This window comes from Eleutherodactylus coqui, chromosome 8, assembly GCF_035609145.1.
Source record: "Eleutherodactylus coqui strain aEleCoq1 chromosome 8, aEleCoq1.hap1, whole genome shotgun sequence".
Taxonomy (NCBI): domain Eukaryota; kingdom Metazoa; phylum Chordata; class Amphibia; order Anura; family Eleutherodactylidae; genus Eleutherodactylus; species Eleutherodactylus coqui.
The window spans coordinates 160,491,690-160,517,210 of NC_089844.1; the positions used below are offsets into that span (position 1 = coordinate 160,491,690).

The 25,521-nt window shown below is 46.0% G+C and overlaps 1 protein-coding gene across 1 annotated transcript in view; it reads right to left on the reverse strand.

Annotated features, from left to right (window-relative positions):
- Window positions 1-25,521, reverse strand: part of LOC136577082 (uncharacterized) — a 50,880-nt gene that overhangs the window by 12,826 nt on the left and 12,533 nt on the right. Inside the window, exons 2-10 of the mRNA XM_066576794.1 lie at window positions 24,645-24,937; window positions 24,458-24,514; window positions 23,709-24,008; window positions 22,606-22,953; window positions 21,518-21,832; window positions 15,140-15,487; window positions 12,537-12,890; window positions 11,381-11,692; window positions 3,283-3,621 (exon numbers count right to left, since the gene is read on the reverse strand). Of these exons, the coding sequence (XP_066432891.1) occupies window positions 3,283-3,621; window positions 11,381-11,692; window positions 12,537-12,890; window positions 15,140-15,487; window positions 21,518-21,832; window positions 22,606-22,953; window positions 23,709-24,008; window positions 24,458-24,514; window positions 24,645-24,921 (2,650 nt within the window). The 5' untranslated portion in view covers window positions 24,922-24,937. The remainder of the gene's footprint in view (window positions 1-3,282; window positions 3,622-11,380; window positions 11,693-12,536; window positions 12,891-15,139; window positions 15,488-21,517; window positions 21,833-22,605; window positions 22,954-23,708; window positions 24,009-24,457; window positions 24,515-24,644; window positions 24,938-25,521) is intronic.

The window sequence follows — 25,521 nt, forward strand, 5'->3', positions numbered from 1 at the left end:
AACCCAATTTCTACCTCATTCCGCTGCAAAAATGACATCTCTTACTGCTGATGTCTTTAGGACAGGGATATAATATAGGTACAGTAGAATTAAATGTGCCAGCCAAACTAGAGCCCTAGTCTTCATGTGCCGGAGAAAGTCTCCCGGGTTCATCCTGAGCTCTCCATATATCCTTACAATTGTTTGACCGAAACAATTGCTCCAAAATCAAAAGGAAATAGGGCAGGTGACAGTGAATCAATTGCCATATTTTTCTTACTTATCTACTTGCTGGTTCTGCGTTGTCTACCTGCAAAGCCTGCACACTAATTGAAAATCCAGAGCTCTCCTATAGACTTGTATAGGAAAGCATGCGCACGTCACACTGAAAAGAGCCAGATTTTCATGCCGCCCACTGACTTCAAAGCGGGACGCCCCTGGATCGTGGGAGTGGGCAAGAATATAAAAAAAATTACTCCTGTCAAATCCCATAACCGCACTATAGCTTAGGCCGGTCTCACACTACTAGATTTGAATTGTTGATTCCGCAATTGTATGATACACTGTTCAATCATGTGCATTGGATTACATAATTCAGCTCCCATTAGCAGGTTGGAATTATGTAATCTGTTAGCGAAAATAGAACTCAGCCTGTGTAGTGATCTGGAGGGTTATACAGGGTAGGCAAACGGGTAATAGGTCCTGGGGATCTCTCTATGAGCCCTTAGGGGGACATAGGAGGAACCTTTTAGGGAAAAAAATACTGCTTTTCCCTGCATAATGGGTTAATGGTGATCTACCCAGCAACAGCGCACCTGCCGATTGGCCACCAGCAGCTAATTTGCTGATTTGTCCACAGGACCCAGAGGGAGGGATCGTGTGCAGCCCGGGAAAAGTGGAGTCAGGTGATAAAGAGCGCAGGAAGCGGGCAGAAGGAGAGGAGAGTCAGCTGTAAGAGGGGAGCAAAGACGAAGAGGAGCCAGTCAGTTCTAGAGAGGAGCGGCAGCCAAGATTCGCAATCTGGTGGAGCCAGGAGCGGGAGCGGAGTCTCTTTCAACCCTGCCAGAAAGAACCTGAGCTAGTGCAGACATGGCAGGGTTTCCTTTCATCGCAACCATGAGTTAACTTGCCCCTACATGGTCAGTGTGTCCACAGGAGAGCCTGCGCTGTCCTCTTCATTCCTCCTCAAATAACCTTCTAGTACAGCAATCACTTAACCTAGCCTGGTGGCTTCATCCTATTTAGCAGGAGACGGTCAAGGGATAAATGTCTGTCACTCTATGCCTAAAATGTTGTTGATGAAGTTACTGTTTGTTGTAAGAGTGGAGATCAAGTCTGGCTTTGAAATGAACATCGAACTAGCAAGCTCGATTCCCACTGGGAGATACAACCATACATGATATCATCTATTCCTTCTCTGGAGAAGGGACAGTACTGTATTACCCAGACTAACAAGAGACCTCATATTTTTCATCAATCGACTTAAGCTCTGTGCAAACACACCACCTCCGGAACAGACGGATTTTGTAGCGGAAAGGATGGACACTGACTTTGAACCCAAGCCGAGTATGCCGAAAAAAACAAACACTCTGTGTCCACCTGCCTTTGACCTTGCTAATCCCATGACTGGGTACCAGAGTCAATTGATGATGTTACAGTCCCCAGCACCACGGACTCCACTTCAGAATCCACAGCTGAGTCTGCAGCAGATTCCTACCCATTCTACACTTCCACCAGGAGAAGACTCCCAGCAACCCCAGTGTGGACCTCTGGACTGTCCACAAGAAGCACCAGAGAACAGCTACATACTCGTTATCACGAATAACTACTTGCCTCCCCATTCTCCACAAGAACAGTTATTTTTTTGCATTCTATTTATTTTTTTGGTTTTTGGTGCGTTTTTCTGTTTACCCGTGGATTAAATATATTAAGAATTGCCCTGAGAGACTACTCAGAGACTGTTACAAAGTTTGTGCGCTGAGAAACTACTCAGCGAGTTTGCAATGTTCAAAGAAATTTGCCCCAGGAGACTACTTGGAGATATTTGTTTGGTTTCCTATTTGTTTATGGAGAATCCAGTCCTAGGAGACCACCAGGTGCCTCCTGAATTCATAATCTGCGTGCCCCTTTGCACCAGGAGATGATCTCCAAATCCATTACCAAAAGGCAGTCACCTAGAAGCCTTCTACACCTGCTTTCAGGTTGTTTCAATAATGTGAACTATTGAAGGACTTATGATTCATAACCTTTGTCGGCTGATAACCTATTAATTCTTCCCTTCCAGGTTACCTGCCTTACAGTTTGTTAAAATGTAATTTTATGCATTACTGTGATATGCACAATTTTCAGAATGTGGGGAGAAGTATAATGTAGGGGCCTCATAACCAGCTGGAATCTAAGACTTCGTCCTAACCCAAGATTTCAATTCAAAAATACTATAAACTTGCATGTAGTCAAAATATATATGAATACACCTGTCTAATTCCTTGGATCATAGTTAACACTGAGGATGGCTATGTTTTAAGTAGGGGGCAACTGTAGTGATTTGGAGGGTCCTACAGTGTAGGTAAAGGGGTAGCCTGTCCTGGGGACCTCGCTATGAGCCCTTAGGGGGACATAAGAGGCACTGTTCTGAGGAAAAATAGTGATTTTTCCTGCATAACGGGTTAAAGGTGATCTACCAAGAAATGGGCGCCTGACGATTGACTGCCTGCAGCTAAATTGCTGATTGGTCATCCTCTACGTCGGAGAGAACTTATGTGATTGGAGATAACTGATCATGGGACCTAGAGGGAGGGGTCGTGTGCAGCCCAGAAAAAGTGAACTCAGGTAGTAAAGAGCGCATGAAGCGGGCGGAAGGAGAGGAGAGTCACCAGTAAGAGAGGAGCAAAGATGAAGATGAGCGTCTGGGTTCTAGAGAGGAGCGGCAGCCGAGATTCGCGATCCAGTGGAGCCTGTTACACTTTCTGCTACAGAAGACGCCCCAATAAACGCATAACGTACGGCTTACATTTTATTTTCAACATAAGGCTTATGAATGGTTATACATCTGTGTATTATACTGTGGCAAACATTGGGGCTTTATGTTGGGGCATAGGATACAAACTGCTCCTGACATGTATGCCGGATATAAGGTCCAAACACAATGTGAGTAGAGCCGGACTCGGGGAGGGGGGGGGGGGTTAACTGAAGAATATATAAAGAGATATTTTCTTATTTTAATTTTTTATCAATAAATAAAACTGATCCTTTTCCATAAAGCTGGAGGCAGCTATATATTTCTATAAATGTATACACACTCACCATTGACTTGTAGCCTCCCTGTGCTTCTCTCTATGGGTTTCTCCAGGGTGGGATGGTCCACTATACATATATATTCTGCCCCTTGATGTTCCCCCAATGTGGGGGTGATGGGCAGACAGGTAGTGCAGCTGTAGGTGTTATCGGCCGCTCTCATGGATGTCACACTCTGGTTAGCAGTAGGGTCAGTCCCTTCATATAACTGAGGTCCAGCATGTCTCCGCCATATCACAGTGATTACATCTGGGAAATACCCTGATATATCACACTGCAGGACGGCCGGGATGCCGTGAAGTAGACGGGGAATCTGAATCTCTCCTACAACCGGACGCCATCTGTAATCTACAGAACAGGACAGCAAAATGTTTTGTAATTTTAAACCAACTTTACCAAAGAGAATCATCCACCACATATACATTACACAGGTATGTACTGTATGTTACATGTCAGGATGTGATGTCTAACGGCAGCTCATATTACATAGAAATGTTTTATCCTCCATTAAAACCAATTTCTGCCTCTTCCCGCTTCAAAAATACCATCTCTTAGCACAGGGATATAATATATGTAAAGTACAATGTAATGTTGCAGTCAAACTAGAGCACTAGTCTTCATGTGCCGGAGGAAGTCTCCCGGGTTCATCTTCTGCTCTCCATATTTAGCAGTACTAGTAATTATTAGGAAATTATAGTACTAGGTTTTCTATTGGCGCAATGCACCGCTTTCATCAAATGCACCATTTACATCAGATGCATCGAGCAACTATAACATAGTGAAAGGGATTGGAGTTAGTTAAAATGTTCCTGTGCAAATAGTAAGCTATTGTTATTATTTGCAATTTGTTGACAGTGCAAACAACTATGAATGTACAAAATCGCAATACTGATACAGCAGCATTTAAACCTGGAAAGCTTCTGAAGGGATACTACTGGAGATGAGCGAGCGTACTCGTCCGAGCTTGATGCTCGCTCGAGTATTAGGGTGCTCGAGATGCTTGTTACTCGAGACGAGCACCACGCGGTACTCGAGTCATTTCCATTTCCTTCCCCGCATGTTTTGCGCCATTTTCTGGCCAATAGACATGCAGGGAAGGCATTACCACTTCCTCCTTATCCCACCCCCCTGCAGTGAGTGGCTGGTGAGATCAACTGACCGCCGAGTATTTAAAGCTGTCCTGCCCACGGCTGGCCTCAGACACACACTGGCAGAGATTAGGGAGAGTGCTGTTCCTGCTGTTCCAGCTATAGGGAGAGTGTTAGGCTACTGGTAGCAGATTCAAGAACCCCAACGGTCCTTCTTAGGGCCACATCTTACCGTGTTCATTACTGTTGTGGCTGCTGGGAGCAGTTTTGCACAAATTTTGTTTTTTTTCATCTTGGGCTGTGCAGGCTATAGCGTTCTCAGTCTGCAGTCAATTATACAGAGTATAGGGGCAGTACTGGTGAGGCAGGGACAGTGCTAGTGTAGAATCCTGTCAACAAGTACCACAAAAAAGCTCCTTCTTAGGCCTACCTGTGACCATGTGCATTTTACTGCGTGGCTGCTGGGAGTTGTAGTGGCTCACTATTAGCCAGCTAGGTCTTTTTGCAGCCTAGCGTATAATTTTTTCGGCCTGCAGCGTGCGTTACATAACCGCTGTGATCCTCCAAGTGCAGCCAATAATTGCATAACTTTTTACACCGCTCTGTGCGTCCCGTCAACTTCACGCACAGTGTATGGCCACAGCCGCTTATAGAGGGAAAGTCATATACATGCTATCTAAGCTGTTGGCTTTTTCAAAAAAAATTGAAAAAAAGCTCCTTCTTAGGGTTACCTATGGCCGTGTGCATTTTACTGCGTGGCCGCTGGGAGTTGTAGTGGCTCACTATTACCCAGCTAGGCCTTTTTGCAGCCTAGCGTATAATTTTTTGCGGACTGCAGTGTGTGTAACATAACCGCTGTCAGCCTCCAACTGCACGCCACTAACTGCATAGTTATTCAGACCGCTCTGTGTCTGCTTTATTCGTAATACACCATGCTGAGGGGTAGGCCTAGAGAACGTTGCTGTGGACGCGGGCGAGGACGCGGAGGTCCAAGTGAGGGTGTGGGCACAGGCCGAGTTCCTGGTCCAGGTGAATCGCAGGCGGCTGCTGCAGGATTAGGAGAGAGGCAAGTTTCTGGGGACCCCAACTTCATATCACAATTTATGGGTCCACGTCGTAGACCTTTATTACAAAATGAGCAGTGTGAGCAGGTCCTGTCGTGGATGGCAGAAAGTGCATCCAGCAATGTATCGACCACCCAGTCTTCTACGCCGTCCACTGCTGCAACTCTGAATCCTCTCGCTGCTGCTCCTCCTTCCTCCCAGCCTCTTCACTCCATGAAAATGACACATTCTGATGAGCAGACAAACTCCCAGGAACTGTTCTCGGGCCCCTGCCTTGATTGGGAAAAAATGGTTCCTCTCCCACCTGAGGAGTTTGCCGTGACCAATGCCCAATCTTTGGAAAATTCCCGGGGTCAGGGTGATGAGGCTGGGGACTTCTGGCAACTGTCTCAAGAGCTTTCAGTGGATGAGGAGGTCGATGATGATGAGACACAGTTGTCTATCTGTGAGGTACGAAGGGCAGTAAGTCCGATTGAGGAGCGCACAGAGGATTCGGAGGAAGAGCCGCTGGACGATGAGGTGACTGACCCGACCTGGTTTGCTAAGCCAACTGAAGAGGGGTCTTCAGAGGGGGAGGCAAGTGCAGCAGCAGGACAGGTTGGAAGAGGCAGTGGGGTGGCCAGGGGTAGAGGCAGGGCCAAAGCGAAGACTCCCCCAACTGTTTCCCAAAGCACCCCCTCGCGCCAAGCCACCGTGCAGAGGCCTAGGTGTTCAAAGGTGTGGATGTTTTTCAGTGAGAGCGCGGACGACCAATGAACAGTGGTGTGCAACCTGTGTCGCACCAAGATCAGCCGGGAGCCACCAGTACCAGCCTCACCACCACCAGCATACACAGGCATATGATTGCCAAGCACCCCACAAGGTGGGACGAAGGCCGTTCACCGCCTCTTGGTCGCACTACTGCCTCTCCCCCTGTGCCCCAACCTACCACTGAGATCCAACCCCCCTCTCAGGACACAGGCACGAGCGCCTCCCGGCCTGCACCCACACCCTCACCTCCGCTGTCCTCGGCCCCATCCAGCAATGTCTCACAGCACAGCATCCAGCAGTCGCTAGCACAAGCGTTGGAGCACAAGCGCAAATAGGCCGCCACGCACTCGCACGCTCAAGCATTAAACATGCACATTGCCAAATTGATCAACCTGGAGATGCTGCCGTACAGGCTTCTGGAAACGGAGGCTTTCAAAAACATGATGGCGGCGGCGGTCTCACGCTACTCGGTTCCCAGTGGCCACTATTTTTCTTTGTGTGCCATCCCAGCCCTACACCAGCACCTCTCCCGCAACATCAATCGTGCCCTCATCAACGCCGTTACTGGGAAGGTCCACTTAACCACGGACACGTGGACAAGTACTGGCGGGCAGGGCCACTATATCTCCCTGACGGCACATTGGGTGAATTTGGTGGAGGCTGGGACAGAGTCAAAGCCTGGGACTGCACACGTCCTACCCACACACAGAATTGTGGGTCCTTCCTCGGTGCTGGTATCTGCGGCAGTCTATGCCACCTCCTCTCAACCCTCCCCCTCCTCCTCCTCCTACGCGACCTCTACCTCTCAATTAAGAAATGTGAGCAGCACGTCGCCAGCAGTCGGTGTGGCGTGGCGTGTCAGCACAGCGGTGGGCAAGCGTCAACAGGCCGTGCTGAAACTACTCAGTCTAGGTGACAAGAGGCACATGGCCCCCGAGCTGTTGCAGGGTCTGACTGAGCAGACCGACCTCTGGCTTTCGCCGCTGAGCCTCCAACCGGGCATGGTCGTGTGTGACAAAGGCCGTAACCTGGTGGCGGCTCTGCAGCTCGGCAGCCTTACACACGTGCCATGCCTGGCCCACGTCTTCAATCTGGTGGTTCAGCGGTTTCTGAAAAACTACCCGCACTTGTCACACCTGCTCGGCAAGGTGCGCCTCGTCTGCGCACATTTCCGCAAGTCCACCACGGACGCTGCCACCCTGCGGACCCTGCAACATTGGTTTAATCTGCCAGAGCACCGGCTGGTGTGCGACGTGCCCACACGGTGGAACTCTACGCTGCACATGAGCGGCGATGCTGCAATCATTAGCGTCACCATTCCTCTGCTATGCCTGCTGAGAAGTTCGCTGCAAAGCATAAAGGCTGACGCTTTGCATTCGGAACAGGAGACGAGGGAAGAGAGTATGTCGCTTCATAGTCAGAGCACCCTCATGTCTATATCTCAGCGCGTTTTGGAGGAGGAGGAGGGGGAGGAGCAGGGGGAAGAGACAGCTGGGCCCACTGCAGAGGGTACCCATGCTGCTTGCCTCCCATCTGTTCAGCATGTATGGCCTGTGGACGAGGAGCAGGAGGAGGAGGAGGATCCGGAAAGTGATCTTCCTAGTAAGGACAGCGATGTGTTACGTATTGGTACCCTGACACACATGGCTGACTTCATGTTAGGCTGCCTTTCTCATGACCCTCGCGTTAGACGCATTCTGGTCACTACGGATTACTGGGTGTTCACCCTTCTCGACCCCCGGTATAAGGAGAACCTTACCACTCTCATTCCCGAAGAGGAAAGGGGTTTGAGAGTGATGCAATACCACAGGGCCCTGGTGGACAAACTGATGGTAAACTTCCCATCTGACAGCGCCAGCGGCAGAAGGCGCAGTTCCGAGGGCCAAGTAGCAGGCTAGGCGCGGAGATCAGGCAGCATGTTCAGCGCATGCAGGGGAACACTGTCCAAGGCCTTTGCCAGCTTTATGGTTCCCCAGCAAGACTGTATCACCACTCCCCAGTCAAGGCTGAGTCAGAGGGAGCACTGTAAAAAGATGGTGAGGGAGTAAGTAGCCGATCGTACCACCGTCATTCGTGATGCCTCTTCTCTATACAACTATTGGGTGTCAAAGCTGGACACGTGGCTCGAACTTGTGCTGCATGCCCTGGAGGTGCTGGCTTGTCCTGCCACTAGCGTCTTGTCAGAGAGGGTGTTTAGTGCAGCTGGGGGAATCATCACGGACAAGCGTACCCGCCTGTCAACTGCCAGTGCCGACATGCTTACACTTACAAAGATGAACAAAGCCTAGATTTCCCCAGACTTCTCTTCTCCACTGGCGGAGAGCAGCGGAACCTAAAAATTGTTTTCGCTGCAACCGCAGATAAAAGCACTCTTCTCTATCACCGTTAAACGGGGCATTTAACTTTGTCAATCTGTCTCTGACATTAGTCCTCCTCCTGCTACTCCTCCTCCAGAAACAACATGTCATCGTGCTGAACGGCCAATTTTTCTGCGGCCCAAAAGGCTCATCTACATCTACCAATGTTTTTACAATTTTTCTAAGTTTCAAAAGTATTGAGACTGTAACAATTTTTTCAACAGGGCTGCCTCCAGGCTCTGTTACAAATTAAGCAACAATGAGCTGTATCTTTAAAAAAAATTTTATGTGTTTCACCTGCCCTCTCGGTTAATAAATTTTTCAGAGGTACACTCGTACTCTTGGTACACTAATTTTTGGGGCCCAGCCCAAAACTCTTATCCAACTAATTTTTCCGGCCTTCGCCTACGCTAATGGTATGCCATGTAAATATTACAGGGGGTCTGCGTATACTTCTGCTACAAAAATGGTACTGGGGTCTGCCTATACTTCTGCCACATAAATGTTACAGGGGGTCTGCTTATACTGCTGCTACAGAAATGTTACTGGGGTTTGCCTATACTTTTACTACAGACATGTTACAGGGGTCTGCCTATGCTTCTGCAACAAAAATGTTACAGGGGTCTGCTTATACTTCTGCTACAGAAATGCTACAGGGGTCTGCCTATACTGCTGCTACAGAACTGATACTGGGGTCTGCCTATACTGTTACTACAGAAATGTTACTCGGCTCTGTCTATATTGTTACAACAGAAATGTTACTGGGGTCTGTCTATACTGATACTACTGAAATGTTACAAATACTGGGCTCTGCCTGTACTGCTGCTACTGAAATGTTACAGGGGTCTGCATATACTGCTGCTAATGAAATGTTACTGGGGTCTGTCTATACTGTTACTACAGAAATGTTACTGGGGTCTCCCTAGACTTCTGCAACATAACTGTTACTGGGGTCAGCATATACCTTTGCTACAGGAATATTACAGGGGTCTGTGTATTCTATGGGTGCACTAAGTCTTCCCATCGCAGTGCAATGGGATTTATTCATGTACCATCTGTGTGTTCCTGCTAGCCACCCATGCTGTGGGTGCACACAGACTTGCCATAGCAGAGTTGTACCTGCCTGGCACTTTAAAAAAAAAACACGAATGTCTAAGGCATGGCCTGTGGGCCGCAGCCAACATGTATTTCCTCTCACGTAACCTCAGCTATCCGGGGCACTGCAATGGGATTTCTTTATGTACCGTCTGTGTGTTCCTGCTAGCCACCCATGCTGTGGGTGCACACAGACTTGCCATAGCGGAGTTGTACCTGCCTGGCACTTTAAAAAAAAACACGAATGTCTAGGGCATGGACTGTGGGCCGCAGCCAACATGTATTTCCTCTCACGTAACCTCAGCTATCCGGGGCACTGCAATGGGATTTCTTTATGTACCGTCTGTGGGTTCCTGCTAGCCACCCATGCTGCGGGTGCACACAGATTTCCCATTGAGGTGTTTTACCTGTATGTCCCCAAAACACTGACAGACTTGGGTAGGGTGCAGAGTGCAGATGGTTTACCCCTTGTGTTGTCGATGAGGTATCTGACACCCAAACAGAATGAGTAGTGTGTGGACACATGGAGTCCCCATTGCTATGTCACTCGCAGCACCTTGGCCACACAAGGTGTTTTCTGGGACAGGACCCGCTCACATACTTCCCACATCTAGTATTACTGCATTGTGGAAATGTGTTGAACTGCTGGGTTGGCAGCGGACTCCCCTTTATGCCCACGTTTGCAGCTCCTGACAGATGTGGCAACGGATTGAAATGAAGATGGAACGTCAATCTATTATCAATTCTTAACAGCATTGTTGGCTATCGCCCCCCCCCCCCCCCCTTCAAAGAGGGTCGCTGCCTGGCCCTGCCAACCCTTTGCAGTGTGTGCCTCCGGTTCCTCCTCATCGCAGACGCATGTGGAAATAGACATGAGGGTGGTGTAGCTATGAAGCGAGCGTGTGGCATGAGGGCAGCTGAAGGCTGCGCAGGGACACTTTTGTGTGCGCTGCGGACGCAGGGTCGTGCGGGTGGGTTGGACAGCAATGCCAGCATGTAACCCAGGAGAAGAGGCAGCCGTGTGTCCCGCAGTCAGTGATTGTGCTTGGTTGGAGGTAGTGTGGTGCTTAGCTAAGGTGTGCGTTGCTAATGAGGGTTTGTCCGAAGTAAAAATTGTTGGGGGGGGGACCACTCTTGCCGCTATTGTGGCTTAATAGTGAGACCTGGGAACCTGAGATGCAGCCCTGTGTGTTGCCCCTCGCCTGCCCTATCAGTTTCTGTGTCGTTTCCATCACTTTCGTAGGTTTTGCAGATTTGCACAAATGAAAACCTTAGCGAGCATCGGTCATATACAAAAATGCTCGAGTCGCCCATTGACTTCAATGGGGTTCGTTACTCGAAACAAACTTTCGAGCATTGCGGAAAGCTCGACTCGAGCAACGAGCACTCGAGCATTTTGGTGCTCGCTCATCTCTAGATACTACTAGTGTTCACACACACAGCTCTGCTACATGCATGTCACACACAAAGCTCTGCTACATGCATGTCACATACTGACATGTTTGCACAAAAGCAACGTTTTTTTTCAACACTGAACAACGGTAAACATGGCTGCTGTCAGGTTCAGCATAGTTTAGGACTTGTGATGCTGTCACCGTCATGATCAGGGGCGGAGCTCAGAAGCCTGGTACTGATCACATGATGGTGACATCACCACATGTAATTCCCACAGTCAGTCACTTATTACCCACAGACAGGTGGTCATTAGTATTTTCATTAGACGTCAGTAAGGAGGTAACGTCCCGCTTCTCACCTGAATCTCTGATAGACAGCTCCCTGGATTCCGTGCTCTCCATAGATTCATGTTCCCAGGTCACTCGTACTGTGAATTCTGGATCCTTATGATGATCCTCAGGGATTCGGACCTCACTGGAGACGCTGTAGGTTTTGTCAGGATTATTGGCCAATGATTCAGTGGATGATATGACATCTTCTGATCCTCGCACTCCACATCTCCATGTAATCCTGATACTTTTAGGATAAAAGTTCTCCAAGTTGAGCAAATACTTCATCTCTCCAAAGATAAAGAGACTTCTCATCACTGGCTGTGACAGCCTTGGCTTTACTGAAATGTGAAGGACAGAATAAGGTGTACATCTCTCCACATGTCATAACACTCTTCATCCAGGCTGAATAACTACATCTCATGTCTGCTCATTGAACATCGGCAACTGGATACATTTTACAGTTTACTTTAAAGGGATTGTCCTGGAATTTCAACTTATTGCTTATTCACACTACAGGCCTAGAGTACTTGGCTTTTTTTCAGTAGTCGAGCAGAGATGAATGGAGCAGTATACTCAACTACTGGCTCTATTGATACAGGAGGACACAGGCCTAAATTTTTGTTATTGGTAGGGCTTCTAGCTGTCAGACCCACACCAATCTAGTGGAAAGGGGATAAGATAAAATCTTGGGACAACCCGTTAAAGGTTATCTGATATCATCAGGCATTCATAATACAGACCATCACTCAGACATCAAGGGAACATTATTAAGTAGAAAGATAAAAGTAACATTCATAATCCGTGTCTTTTGAGCCATCGGGCCAGTACAGTAATTTTGGAGGGGAAGTGCTGACAGATTTCCTTTAACAAACTAACATTTTCCAAAGTTATATGTACCCCAGGATATAGCCATTAAAACATACAACTTATCACAAAGAACAAACCCTCGTATGGGTAGGTTGAGTGAGAAGGTAAAAGATAACAGTTCTCAGATCACAGAGATGCAACACAAAAGAATAACACAGCAAACAGCTGATGATGGTCCCCATAGATAATTCTCTCTACAGGTTTAAGGACATTTTGTCCACAAGCTAATTGTACAGAAGAGTAAGTGCACCCCGTCCATGTAGTAGGTCATATATATGCTTTCTTAGTTTATATATCATAATGTCGATATCTTACCATAAATGGTCTTACAGTGAAACGTCTTCTCGTCATTATGCTGATTGCTGACACCTCTACAGATGAAGGTCACATCTTTGTGTCTTTCCATACGTGGTATGAAGCTCAGTGATGTTACATACTGACGTCCCTCCCGTTGTGATCTGATCACATAGGATGTATCCAGTAAGCTCTCTACTTCATGTCCTCCCATCGGAGACGTCTGGATTTTCTGGACCTGTCCAGCTCTCCTCATCAGCCACGTCACACTCAGGTCCTCAGGGCAGTGGTCCACTGTGTAGTAGAGGGTGGCTACTTTTCCATCAATCAGCTTTGGAGGACCCTCAATGTCTCTTACTATGAATGATACATTAGCTGTAGGAACAGGATAAAATGATCAGACATTACATGTACAATAACATGAAGCCGCAGTATGGATTTCCATCTGATATATTGTCACATGGACTCATTAGAAGGTTCTCTTAAACTCTCACTGGTCAACAGAATAAAACTTTTTTTTCTCATCATAAACAAAAATACATTTTTAAAAACCAACTTTTCATGCTGATTCCGAATATGCATTCAGTTTTTCCTACCACGTTCAGTTTTTGAAATATGACCACCTATGATTTTTGCCGATTTTAAGTATATTTCAGAATGTACCAGGAATGAAATCATTTTTATTCATATTATACTTTTTACCAAAGAAAACGTTAAAATTGCTGTAAATATGACTTTCTTTTGGACACTTTGCCTGGATCATCACCATACAACATCCAGCAGTAATCTGCCATCATGCTTTCATTCCAGAATCCTTGGTAGCGACTTTGCATCCGTTGAATATCTTGGTGAAGACGCTCGCCTTGCTCATCACTCACTGCTACCAGGTTTTTGGGAAAAAAGTTGAGATACGAATGCAAAAAATGCATTTTCAAAGACATATGAAGCCCATTTCCTGAAATGCATTGTGCAACATTTTGAACACCAGCTTCAGAAGCACAAGACTTATGGTTGGCCAGAAGGTTTTCACAAACCCATCTAAAAGCTGCCATGCTTCTCTTTCTTTAATGTTAAGAGCATCATTGAATTTTATAACTTGCAAAACCTCCCGAATTTGGGTTCCAACAAAAATTCCTTCTGTTTTGCTGCACTGATCTTGGGAAACTTCTCTGACAAGTATTGAAATCCTGCTGAATTAGAATTCCCCTTCGTGCAAGATTTGTGTGCTACAAGACACCCAAGTCTCGCACTAATATGTACCCGAATGAGGTGATACGCATGAGCGATGCTTTACCGCACCGCGATGTGGGAAACTAATAGCTGCACATGCTATCGTTGAGCGTGCTCTTACATCGCATCAAATATTTGTTTTCAATGGGGCCGGAAACAGTATTGCACCACGTGCGAGGTGCAGGCGGTGTGATGAGATGCGAGGTTTCCCTATTGAAAACAAAGGGACAGACTGCGCGATAGCAGCGGCGGAGGACCGCTTCTTCCTGAAGTAATGCAAGGTGATTTGGAACAAAAAATGCCTTGCATCTGTGACAAAAATCACATGTTTTGCAGCCCTATATCGCCCTCGCCCCTGTGAAATTAGCCTTAGGGCTTCTACCCACTAAGGTTTTTTTAACACTGCGATATCGCAGCGATTTTTTAATGCAAATGTCAATGGGACTTTCTAATGTTAAAATCGCATCACACAAAAATCGCAAGTTTGCGCTTTTTCTGTGATTTTAACAATAGAAAGTCCCATTGACATCTGCGTTAAAAAAACGCAGCGATATCGCAGTGTTAAAAAAAAGCGCTAGTGGGTAGAAGCCCTTAGGCTGTGTTTTGTATACCAGACAACCTGTTTGACGCCTCCTGCACACTTGCAGAAAATCAGCTATAGGAACTGCAACCTTTAAAACCCATAGGTTTCAATTGGTTTCCTCCACTTGCTCCATTTTTGTACGCATTTGCGCACCCAAGGCCCCATAGGAGTCTAAGGGGTGCTCAAATGTTCACCTGTTCATAATGAAATTTCGAGATGTTAATATGAGAGATAACACCAAGGACTAATTAGGCTGGTCAGTCTACTCATTAGACTATCCTTTCTGTTCGAACATGGCACGGGTGTGTCTTGTGCTGATGTGAACAGGGCTGGCAGTGGGTAAAACTACAGAATGGAGCGTGGATCTGCTCGCCAGAGGATGTGATAGCGCTCCATTCAGAGTGCAATTACATCTTCCTCTGGCGAGTGTGAATATGCTTACGCCTGTGTGCAGGAGCCCTAAAGGAGTTATCCCACAGGATAGGGGAAAAATGTCTAATCATTGAGGTTTCCCTAACTGCCCCATGTGATTTGATCAGCTGTGCATATGTCCAACCTCTGTTTCATTCACTTCTACGGAACAGGCGGAGATGAATGTGCTCAGCAATCCCCCTCCATCTCATAGAACATTCACATGGGGTAGTTGTGGTGTGCTGTGGCTGGGTGTCAAGCTCTCTGTTCGAAACCCCAGCAATCAAACATTTTCTTTGTTGGTAAAACTCCTTTAGAGATAAACAACGGGGTCCATAAACAGATGAAGTCTCTACATTGCAGAATAGTGGGATCCATGTTTGTAATCACTCCTCTTTACCTTGTCTTAATATACGGAGGGGTCCGCTGCTTCTCTCTATCGGATGCTCCAGGCTGGGATGCTCCACCCTGCAGATAAATTCTGATCCTTGGTCCTTCTTAGCATCTGGAGTAAAATGTAGAACTGCAGTACAACCAAATGTCATGTTTTCCCTTTTGCGCGGTTCAATCTTTGTCGCCGTGTCCTGGGAGTCCTGCACGGCAGAAGTAACTTCATTCTCCGTCTTATACCAAGACACACTCAGTTTATCTGGGAAGTAGCCGGTAATATAGCACATCATGCAGGTTCTTAGCTGATCTTCTAACCTGAGGACAAAGATTTCATCCACACACGGGCTCCAGGGAAGATCTGTGGGAAAACATTCAAAGTCAACTCTTATTTTATGTATTAGAGTCACAGCAGCGCTAACATGGAACACTCTTATGGTGACATTTAGAAAGTTTCTGTGACTCTGATGACTTCTGCCACTGTATTTCTTGTTACTTTAATAATGTGTAGGAGCGCAATACACAGAATGGCCTGCAGAAGGTGGTAGACAGGTATTCAGGATGCAGAAATAAGAGGTAACACCTGTGAGTGTGGTAGGAAGCAACATAAAAGTATCAGTTCCTGCAACAATCAGGGGGGAAGTTGCTAAGAGCCAGAGTGAGAGGTTTGTGAAGATGCGACATAAAGAACTAGGAGCCTGAGGTCCGGCACAAACGAGTCGGGGTCCTTCCCAAGTCTGATAGAGGAGCACACCTCTAGACTTCCGGGGTGAGGGGTGATGACAGAGAAACTGTGGGTTCTGAACCATGAGGACTGTATGTACTAAGTAGTGCATGTGCTGTAGATAGAATAAATACTACCGTAGCAGATGCCAGGACTTAAAATAAACTCCAAGTTTCCTTAATCTTTTATGCATGTGTGAAACCTATCCGATAGGCGAGTGACACCAACTTGTCATAAATGGTAAAGAGATTAGATATTGCTTAAAGATGTCCATCTCCTAAAGTTATCACCCTTAACCAATCCTAACCAAAGATGTGGGATCTCCAGATGATTCTAACTGTAACATCTCTTCACAGTGACTCCAATACCCTGAAGGTGCCATTGTTGTAATATTTGTAAATAAGATGGAACAATACCTATGCAGTGCCACTTATGGGATGACATCATTCCTTCAAATCAATGCTTGACCCTTTATACAGGTCTGAGGAGCAATAATTGGGAATTGAAAACCAAGCCAGAATCCATACACAGACAGCTGTTGTGCGGTTTTTGACTCTCATCGATATGCATTAGTTTCCGGGCTAGGCTAGTGAGAGGCCTATGACAAAGGTCGGGAGGGGTAACACCACTTTATTTGCATATTTCCAAGAGGAGCATGGGTGGTCTTAAAAGTCACCTCACTCACCTTCTTGGTGCTTTCCCTAAGGAGTACTGTTACCCCTCCTGACCTACGTCATAGGCCTTTTAAAAGCCAAGTCAGGATCCTACTGCACACTGATGAGGGACAAAAACCCCAAAACAGCTGTCTGTGTATAGATTCTTGCTTGGTTTTAATTTCCCAATCATTGCTCTACAGACCAGTATAAAGGGTATGCATTGATTTGAAGGAATGCTGCCATCCAATAGGTGGCGCTGCAAAGGTATTGTTCCATCTTCCTTATTTGCATATTACCCAGAGGAGCATGGGGGGCCCTATAAGTCTCCTCACTCACCTCCTAAATGCTCTCCCTAAGGTGCACTGTTTATGGTAAGCAAGACTGGTCTAGGCTCTCTTCCCTTTCCATTGTTTTCATGTTTGTAATGGGGTGTACGCCGTTATAGTGTTTTATTCTTGTATATTGTTTTACACTGTTATCCAATTTTGTCATTAGCATGTAAAAATGGTGTATCATTACTTTAACCCCTTAACGACCGGGCCATAGTGTTTTTTACTTCCTGCCCAAGTGGGCTTTATTCTCTGAGGATGTAAAAACATGCGTCCTACAGAGAATAAAGCCCCGTGGGCTATGGACGTGACAGCTCCATGCTGTCGGTGCCCGCTGGTAGCCGACAGCATGGAGCTGTCATCCCGGGCTGCGGTGACCCCCCCCCCCCCGGCATTGCGATTGGCGCTGTCCAGTGGATAGCGCCGATCGCAATAAAGTAAATAAAAGTTGTGAAAAAGTTAAAGATTCAGCTGCCCTGACGGATCGAATCCATCAGGGCAGCTGAAAGTACTCACCCGACTTCCCCGATGTCCGCCGCGAGGAATGGGTCCTCCGGGACCCGGCTCGGCTCTTCTACGCATGCGCGCCAGATGAATGACGTCACGCGCATGCGCAGAAGACTGGGAACCCCGGGGAGTTTAAAATCTCCTGGTTCCCGGATCCTGAAGGTAGCCGGGAATGAGGGGATGTCCCCGGGGGAATGAGGGGATGTCCAGTGGATAGCGGTGATTGCGAAAAAGTTAAAGAAAAGTAAAAATAAGGTTAATTTCACCTCCCCTCATGGATCGGATCCATGAGGGGAGGTAAAAATACTTACCCCCGGTCCTCAGCGGTGTCCCGGTCTTCCGGGACCTGAGGCCCCCTCTGCGCATGCGTGCCCGATGATTGACATCGAGCGCGGGCACAGAGAGGCTCAGGACCCGGGAAATTTAAAATCCCTCTGCTCCTGGCTGCCATGTGTAAAAAACTTAGCCAAGAGACTGGAAATTTCACAGAGGGCCGCGGTGAGCGATTCCTGATCACGTGTTCGCCGTTATCCAATGGATAATGGCGATCACGTAAAAGTTTTTTTTAAAAGTTAGTTTCATTTCCCCTCACCGATGCGATCGGTGAGATGAGATGAAACTTTTTACCGGAGGTCTCCGTATTTGCACCCCGACGCGATCTTCTTCCGTGAACTTTCCCAGATTCTGCACATGAGACCGCCGGCAAAATACCGGACACATGCGCAGTAGGCGGGGAGCCCAGGAAACGTAAAATCTCGGTCGCCGAGAGCCTGGAGCAGTGACGGGTGGCCTCGTTGAGCGGTCCCCGGTCACGTGATAAAAAGGTAGCGTTCTACCTTTGGCCGGTCTCACATGACCGGAAAGGAATTACGGATTCCGCATGCGTCTGATCTGCGGTATTACGCAGATCAATCGCATTGGATTACACAATTCCACTCACATTAGTGGGTCGGAACTGCGTAATCCACTCGCAGAAAAGAGAATGCAGCAGGTTCTATTTTACTGCGGATATCCGCAACATAGAGCCCATTGTGCTCTATGGTCGCGGATATACCAGCAGCCCATACGCAACTACGTTGTATACAGGCTGCGGGTACCCGCGTCATTGCTAAGTGACGGTGCGGGAAATACAAACAAAAAAAAAAATTGTACAATGAATGACTGCCTGTGTGAGTAGGCAGTTATGCGCAGTACATTACGCGGCCGTACGCAGGGTCACAGCCGGGCTCACAGATGGGATCCGCTGCGGGCCTCCGCAAGCGGATTCTGCCTACGGCTGCGTGAGCCCGGCGTTATTCAGACTGCTACCAGTAATACGTATTTTACAAGAAGCCCCGGGAATGCTTGCCTTCCTGCAGTTCCAGGAGCACCTTGTTGAGCGTCTTCTGTGAGAGACCACCGCACCTCAGCAAGCTTACGGAAACTCACAGAGCGCCACTTTTTACACCCCATACCCGCCACTGAGGTCAAGAAATACCCCCAAAAAGCATGAGAGGATGGGGGATACACGGTTTTATTGCCCCATGTGCCCATTCCAACCAGCCTCCGTAATTACCCGTCTTCGGAAATACCACACAGTTCACATTATTACTTTTATCTAAGATTTGCGAACGCCGAAAAGGGCGCGGGGGGGGGGGGGGATATTTTTTAGGGAGTCAATTTTTATTCCATACAAATAAGCAATGGGGCCTGGAATTTATTCAGTTGTGCCCTGAAATCCAACGGGTGTTCCCTCCTTTATAGGCCTTGCCATGGGTCCTGTAAGTAAATTAGGGTCACAATGGGTATATTTCTGAACACGGGACAGACGGGGGTATCCATTTGGGGGTGAATGTCTTCACTCCTATGTACACTGTACAAAAAAACTGTTTTTAAATTTAAAAAATTGCCAAAAAAATTGAAAATCGTAACTTTTTCCTTCTGCTTTGCTTAGATTCATTCAAATACTATGGGGTCAAAATATGCAGTACACCCCTAGATTAATTTGTTAAGGGGTCTAGTTTTCAAAATGGGGTCATTTGAGGGGGTTCTTTATAGTTTTGGCCGCTCAATGGCTCTATAAGTGGGCAATGGGGCCTGGAATTTATTCCGTTGTACCCTGAAATCCAACGGGTATTCCTTTCATTGTAGGCCTAGCCATGTGTCCTGTAAGTCTATTAGGGCCACAATGGGTATGTTTCTGAACACAGGACAAACAGGGGTATTCATTTTGGGGTGAAAGTCTTCATTTATACATGTTCTGTACAAAAAAAACTGTTTTTAAATTGACGCAATAGCCCAAAAAATGAAAATCGTAATTTTTTCTTACTGCTTTGCTTAGATCTATTCAAAAATTGTAGGGTTAAAACACAAAGTACGCACCTAGATAAGTTCGTTAAGGGGTCTAGTTTTCAAAATGGGGTTATTTGTCGGGGTTCTCTATGGTTTTGGCCGCTCAAGAACTCTACAAGTGGGCAATGGGGCCTAAAAGGACTTCAAGCAAAATCGATGTTCTGAAAGCCACTGACTACTCCTTTCATTTTGGGCCCTGTTGTGCATCCAGACATAAGATTAGGGCCACAATGGGTATGTCTCTGAACACGGGACAAACAGGGGTATCCATTTTGGGGTGCAAGTCTTCATTCATGTGTGTGCTGTACAAAAAAAGCAAATGACAGAATTGCCAAGAAAACGAAAATCCTAATTTTTTCCTTTTGCTTGGCTTGAATTCATTCAAAACCTGTGGGGTCAAAATATGCAGTACACCCCTAGATAAATTCGTTAAGGGGTCTAGTTTTCAAAATGGGGTCATTTGTGGGGGTTTTCTATGGTTTTGGGTGCTCAAGAACTCTACATGTGTGCTATGGGGCCTAAAAGGACTTCAAGCAAAATTTCTGTTTTGAAAGACACTGACTACTCCTTTCATTTTGGGCCCCGTTGTGGACTTAGATATAAGATTAGGGCCACAATGGGTATATTTCTGAACACGGGAGAAACAGGGGTATCCATTTTGGGGTGTAAATGCTCATTTTCATGTAAACTATATGAAAAAAATATGTCTTTAAAATGACAGATTTGCAAAAATATGAAATTTTACTTTTTCTCCTCTAAATTGAATTAATTCCTGAAAAAAAACTGTGGGGTCAAAATACTCATGACACCCCTCATTGAATACACTAAGGGGTGTAGTTTTTAAAATGGGGTCATTTGTGGGGGTATCTATTATTCTGACACTCATGAGCCTTTCCAATCTTGGCTTGGTGTAGGACAACAAACTGTTACTCAAAATGCTAAAAAGTAATGTTAAATTTGTACGTCTCCTAAATGGTTAAAAAAACACGAAAGTTTTTCCAATGTGCACCCAAAATAAAGTAAAGGGGTGGAAATATATATCTTAGCAAAAATTTCTATAGTATGTTTGCACATATTTAAGATATTGCAGTTGGAAATGTGAAAAAATTACAATTTTTTCAAAATTTTCCCAAGCCAAGAGGGATAGGACAACAAATGTCAATCCAGACACTCAGAGACTGTGTTCTTTGACAGTAATGACTGCTGTTGTTGTGTTCACAAATCGTGTTCCAGCTTGTCCAGCATGTGGAATTAGCATGAATTTCTTGCCACCACTACACAGGCCAAGCAAGCTGGATGTAACCATGGATTCCGTCAAAGCCTTCCAGTGATCGAACAGGCCAGGGCCTGTACAGAGAAGCGTGACTCTTCATTGCCCCTACATTGGACGCAAGACCTCATGAACCAAACCCGCAGTGGCTTATGCCTCAGGTTGAGAGGGTAGAGGCTATCCCAGAGCCTGCTATACATGCCCCTTGGCTCTTTATTGGCATTGCGTGCTCCACCCACTGTTAAACTTTTGGAATAGGTCCTTACTAAGACCATCTTGTGTGCTGACCTCACACGCATGCACCGTGGTCTCAGCAGCTTCCCAGGGAGTAAAAGTGAATCGCAAAAGTGAATGCATCAGCAAGCAAGATGGCCCAAGCAGGGAAGATCAATGCCCATGCACTGATTCCTGAGGTGTGGTACATGCACCATGAGTGGAATACATGGAGCCCCAAACTCAAGGGAACTAGAGATGTGAATCAAGAGCCAAGAGGTGTGTTTTGAGACGATGGAAGGGGAAAGAGTCTGAACCACAATCAGAATGCCGTACATGATAGATTAGTGCCATCTCCTACCTCTTACGGACAACGTCCTTGTCTCAGGTCCCTCCATAGCCTCGTGCTCCCAGGTTACATACAGTTTATACTCAGGATCTGTAAAGCCATCTCCCAGAATGCAGCATTCACTGATCATGCAAAACAATGAATCTTCCTGTTCTGTGAATGTTTCCATGTGTCTCGTCCCCTGCTTCACACCTTTTCTGTGTTCTTGCTCCCCCCGATGCCACTTCACCTTCATGTCTTTAGGGTAAAAGCTATGAAGATGCAACGAAAACTGCACCAGCATGCCGTCCAGCAGGGTCTTCCCTATCGGCTCCAGCTGAGGTTTAGCTGCAGAGTGGAGACATTTATAAAGTAGGTGAGATAATGTATGACAACAGAGGCAAAAACCTCAAAAAGACACATATAATTACACCCCAAGACCAAGTTTACACGGCTGATTGTTTGTGTGCATTCAGTGCTGAAATCCACAGCAGAACCTGAACTATGTTACTTTCCATTAACTATAATGCATTTTTACACGTGTGAATTTTGAGATCCATGTTGCGAAAAAAAAAATTATATGTCAATTCTTGGCGCAGTTTCTGCACAGAAACCATATCGAGACACATATATGTCCCATGGGGTTAAATTCACGTGCGGATCTACATGCAAATTTGCAGCATTCTGAGACTGAGCCATGATTTCTGCTGCAGGTCAAGTATCAGATCCGTATCAGAAAAAACATATCTCCTGCCAGCCTCATTCTGCTAGTGCCGGCTCCCTCACATCTCTTCACCTCCTGTTGCAGTAGCATCTGAAGTAAGCCAGTGATTGGCTGCAGTGGTTACATGTGACATCATCACTACGGGAAGAAACACAGAGCAGCAGTTAACCAGATACTAGTGGAACGCAGTAAGCAGGGGATCGGGTGAGGCAGGTGCACCTTCTTTTATAGTTTTCCATCACCCTGAGCAAGTTTCAAAAACTATTTGAGTCCTAGGTAACCCCTTTAATTCTCCATCACACCATCACTGAGCTTAAAGAATGCACCATATGCAAATAACCAATGCTAAGGACATGTGATCACCTTTGTTACATATCGGTGTCTTCTAGACTCTCACCCAGCATTTTGATTCCTCCTGCACTTTTTTTGATTGCCTTTTCCAGAGAAGGATGTTCCACTTGGCAAATATACTCAGACCCCTGGTGGCTTTTCACTGCAGGTGTTATCATTAGCTGCGCTGTACAGCTGAAGGTGTGGTCTGGATTCTTAGTTGATTTGATTTTTGGAATGGGAGCATCATCAGTTTCTTCACATAACTCCAGAGTCCTCTTATTTTTCTTGAACCACTTCACAGTGACAGCGTCCGGGTAATATCCTGATATGTGACACTGTAGGATGGCGGGGACGGTGTGATATATACATGGTGGTGCCTGTATGTCATCCACTACTGGCCTCCAAGGGAAATCTGCCGGAGAGACACATTACATGCGGATGTAGAATAATCAAAACACCAGAGTGACAATCCCACCAAACAGCCCCAATAACTTCAGATTTCTGAATTATCTCCCGAGGGAAGGAAATAGGTATGAGTTGGTGATATACAGTTGCAAAAAAGTAAGTGAACTCCCTGGAATTTCTAAATTGATCACTAATAAATTATGGTCTCATTGTATCTAAGCCACATTTATAGACTAACTAACTAAAAAGACGCGGACAGTTGTGCTGTTCATGACTTTTATTGAGCACATCAAGTACTCACCCACAGTAAATAAGCTTTACACAATGGTGAGTGTGAATTTTGGACCCTTCTGCCCTACAAATGTGTTTCAGTTTATCAATATTTCTGGGATGCCTTGTGTGCACAGCCCTCTTCAAGTCACACAAACACAGCCGATCAACTATTGATGACCTATCCTCAGGATAAGTCATCAATAGTTGATCGGCTGTGTTTCGCAGTTCAGGATCCATAACACAGTGTACAGAGCGGAAGCAGATCGCTCCACCTCTGGTTAAGTAGCTAGCATTAGTAATTAAAATCAATGGGTGCTGCATCTGCAATTACCAGCACTGCCCACCACACAGGAATCTGAGAAGATAAGTCATCAATAGAAATTGCCAGGTAACCCCATTAAAGGTCAGGGCTCTGATTCGGCCATTCCAAAACACGAATCATCTTACAACTGTATTGTATTTGATAGCTCTTTATATACATCTTCCTACCTTGATCTCTGCTACACCGTGTTTGCTGCCCCCTAGTGTTTGTATACTCGTGTTCCCAGCTGACGTGTACTTCAGACTCTGGACTTCGGAGGGAATCTTCAGAAATTGTGACTTGACTGCGCACTGAGAATGATGTTTGATCAGGACTTTCTTCGTAGAGGTCCTGGGATGATAACACGTCTGTTGACTTCTCTCTTCCACACTTCCATTCCATGCGGAGATATCCGGGATAAAATGTGTCTAGGGTGACAGAGCACACCACCTCGCCCGTGTCACTCAGGCGTAGCGTCATGGGTCTGGCTGAAAACCACAAAATATCTTCATGTTCATTACAAACAATTATTTAACCTTCCAAATAGCCAATGATTCTGCATTAATAAAACCTCCATCGGTACTTCTGTACTTTCCTGCAGCTGAGGGATATTTCAATATTACACTTGGTTCTACTTGTGGAGAATGCCAAGATGTTGTAGGGACTCTTTTAGGCCATGCAGGGCTCCTTGGGAAAAAGGTATACAAATAGAGATGGAAAAATGTCTCTAGACTGACACTTATTGTAAAGTAGCCTTCCTATAAGTCAATGACTGACCTTTTAACAAGCCCTATAACATGACTAAAGTTATAAACCAGAGTCTTAACCATAAGTACAAGTCACCCATCTACAGACAGGTGTTTGGGGTTCTGGCCAACCCTATTGTGCACTGATGAGGGCCAATAACCCCAAAACAGCTGTGCTTTCTTATTCTTACCTTTAGGATCTAAACACCTCGATTCCCCCACTTGTTTTAGCCTTACAAATCGGTTCACTGTACAGAAATAGAGGAAAAGGTTAATGGCAGCGAACAGGTCACATGACTTAATAATTAGTGAAAGTGCCAATACTGTGATTTCAGAGCTTCCTTTGGATAGTTTAACTATTTTAAGGCATCCTGTTACCTTTTTTCAAGTCTTCCTGTAGTTCCTCCGCTACTTTCTTCTCATTGATCTTGTCTAGAACTTCCAGAGTCACCTCAACCCCATAAACATCCTTGTAGTATTCCTTGATCAGATCAGCAACATCCCCCCAGTCCTTGCCCTCCAGTTTGCCCCTCGGGATCCTCCTATAGTTCGGTTTTACTTTAATTTCAGGTAACTGATTGCAGAACTTCTTAAATCCCATCTTCTCCAGATTCTCCAAAGCGTAGACCAGGGCGTCTCTCACCGTCAGCCCCATCTCCTCCTATAAGGGACTGTCACATGACATCCACCTTACTGCAGGCACTGTTTTTGTAAGACAACTCCATTAAAGACTACAATAGAAATAAATCTAGGAGACAGTAATGGACACTAAATGACCACTTTATTAGAGACCCCCATTTAGTAGCATTGGACCTCCTTTGGTCTAGAACTGTAGCAGTTTGTCATGGCGTATATTCCCCTCTACTTTTGTGGACTACATAGAGCTCAATGAGTAAGTGGAAGTGTGGCTTCTAGTATTTGATCCAGTGATCGCTTAGCAAACCCAGATGAGATCTTCCAGTTATTATTGTCACTACTGTGAGATGCTTTTCCATTTAATGTGGGCTCATATGGATGCTCCACCTATGGACGGCCCAGGTACAGTGGAAAAGTGTGAAATATAAAAATAAATGAGAGTGTGAAAACTTTTTTTTTTGCTTTTTACCTGTAATAAAGCAAAAAGAAACAGAAAAAAAACACAGTGAAAAAGGATACGAAAAAATAGCCCTTAAAAACGAAAAAAGAAAACGCAACAAAAATAATTTTGGTAGCTGAAGGAAAAAAAATAGGGCCTTAACACCACCACATGGGTCAA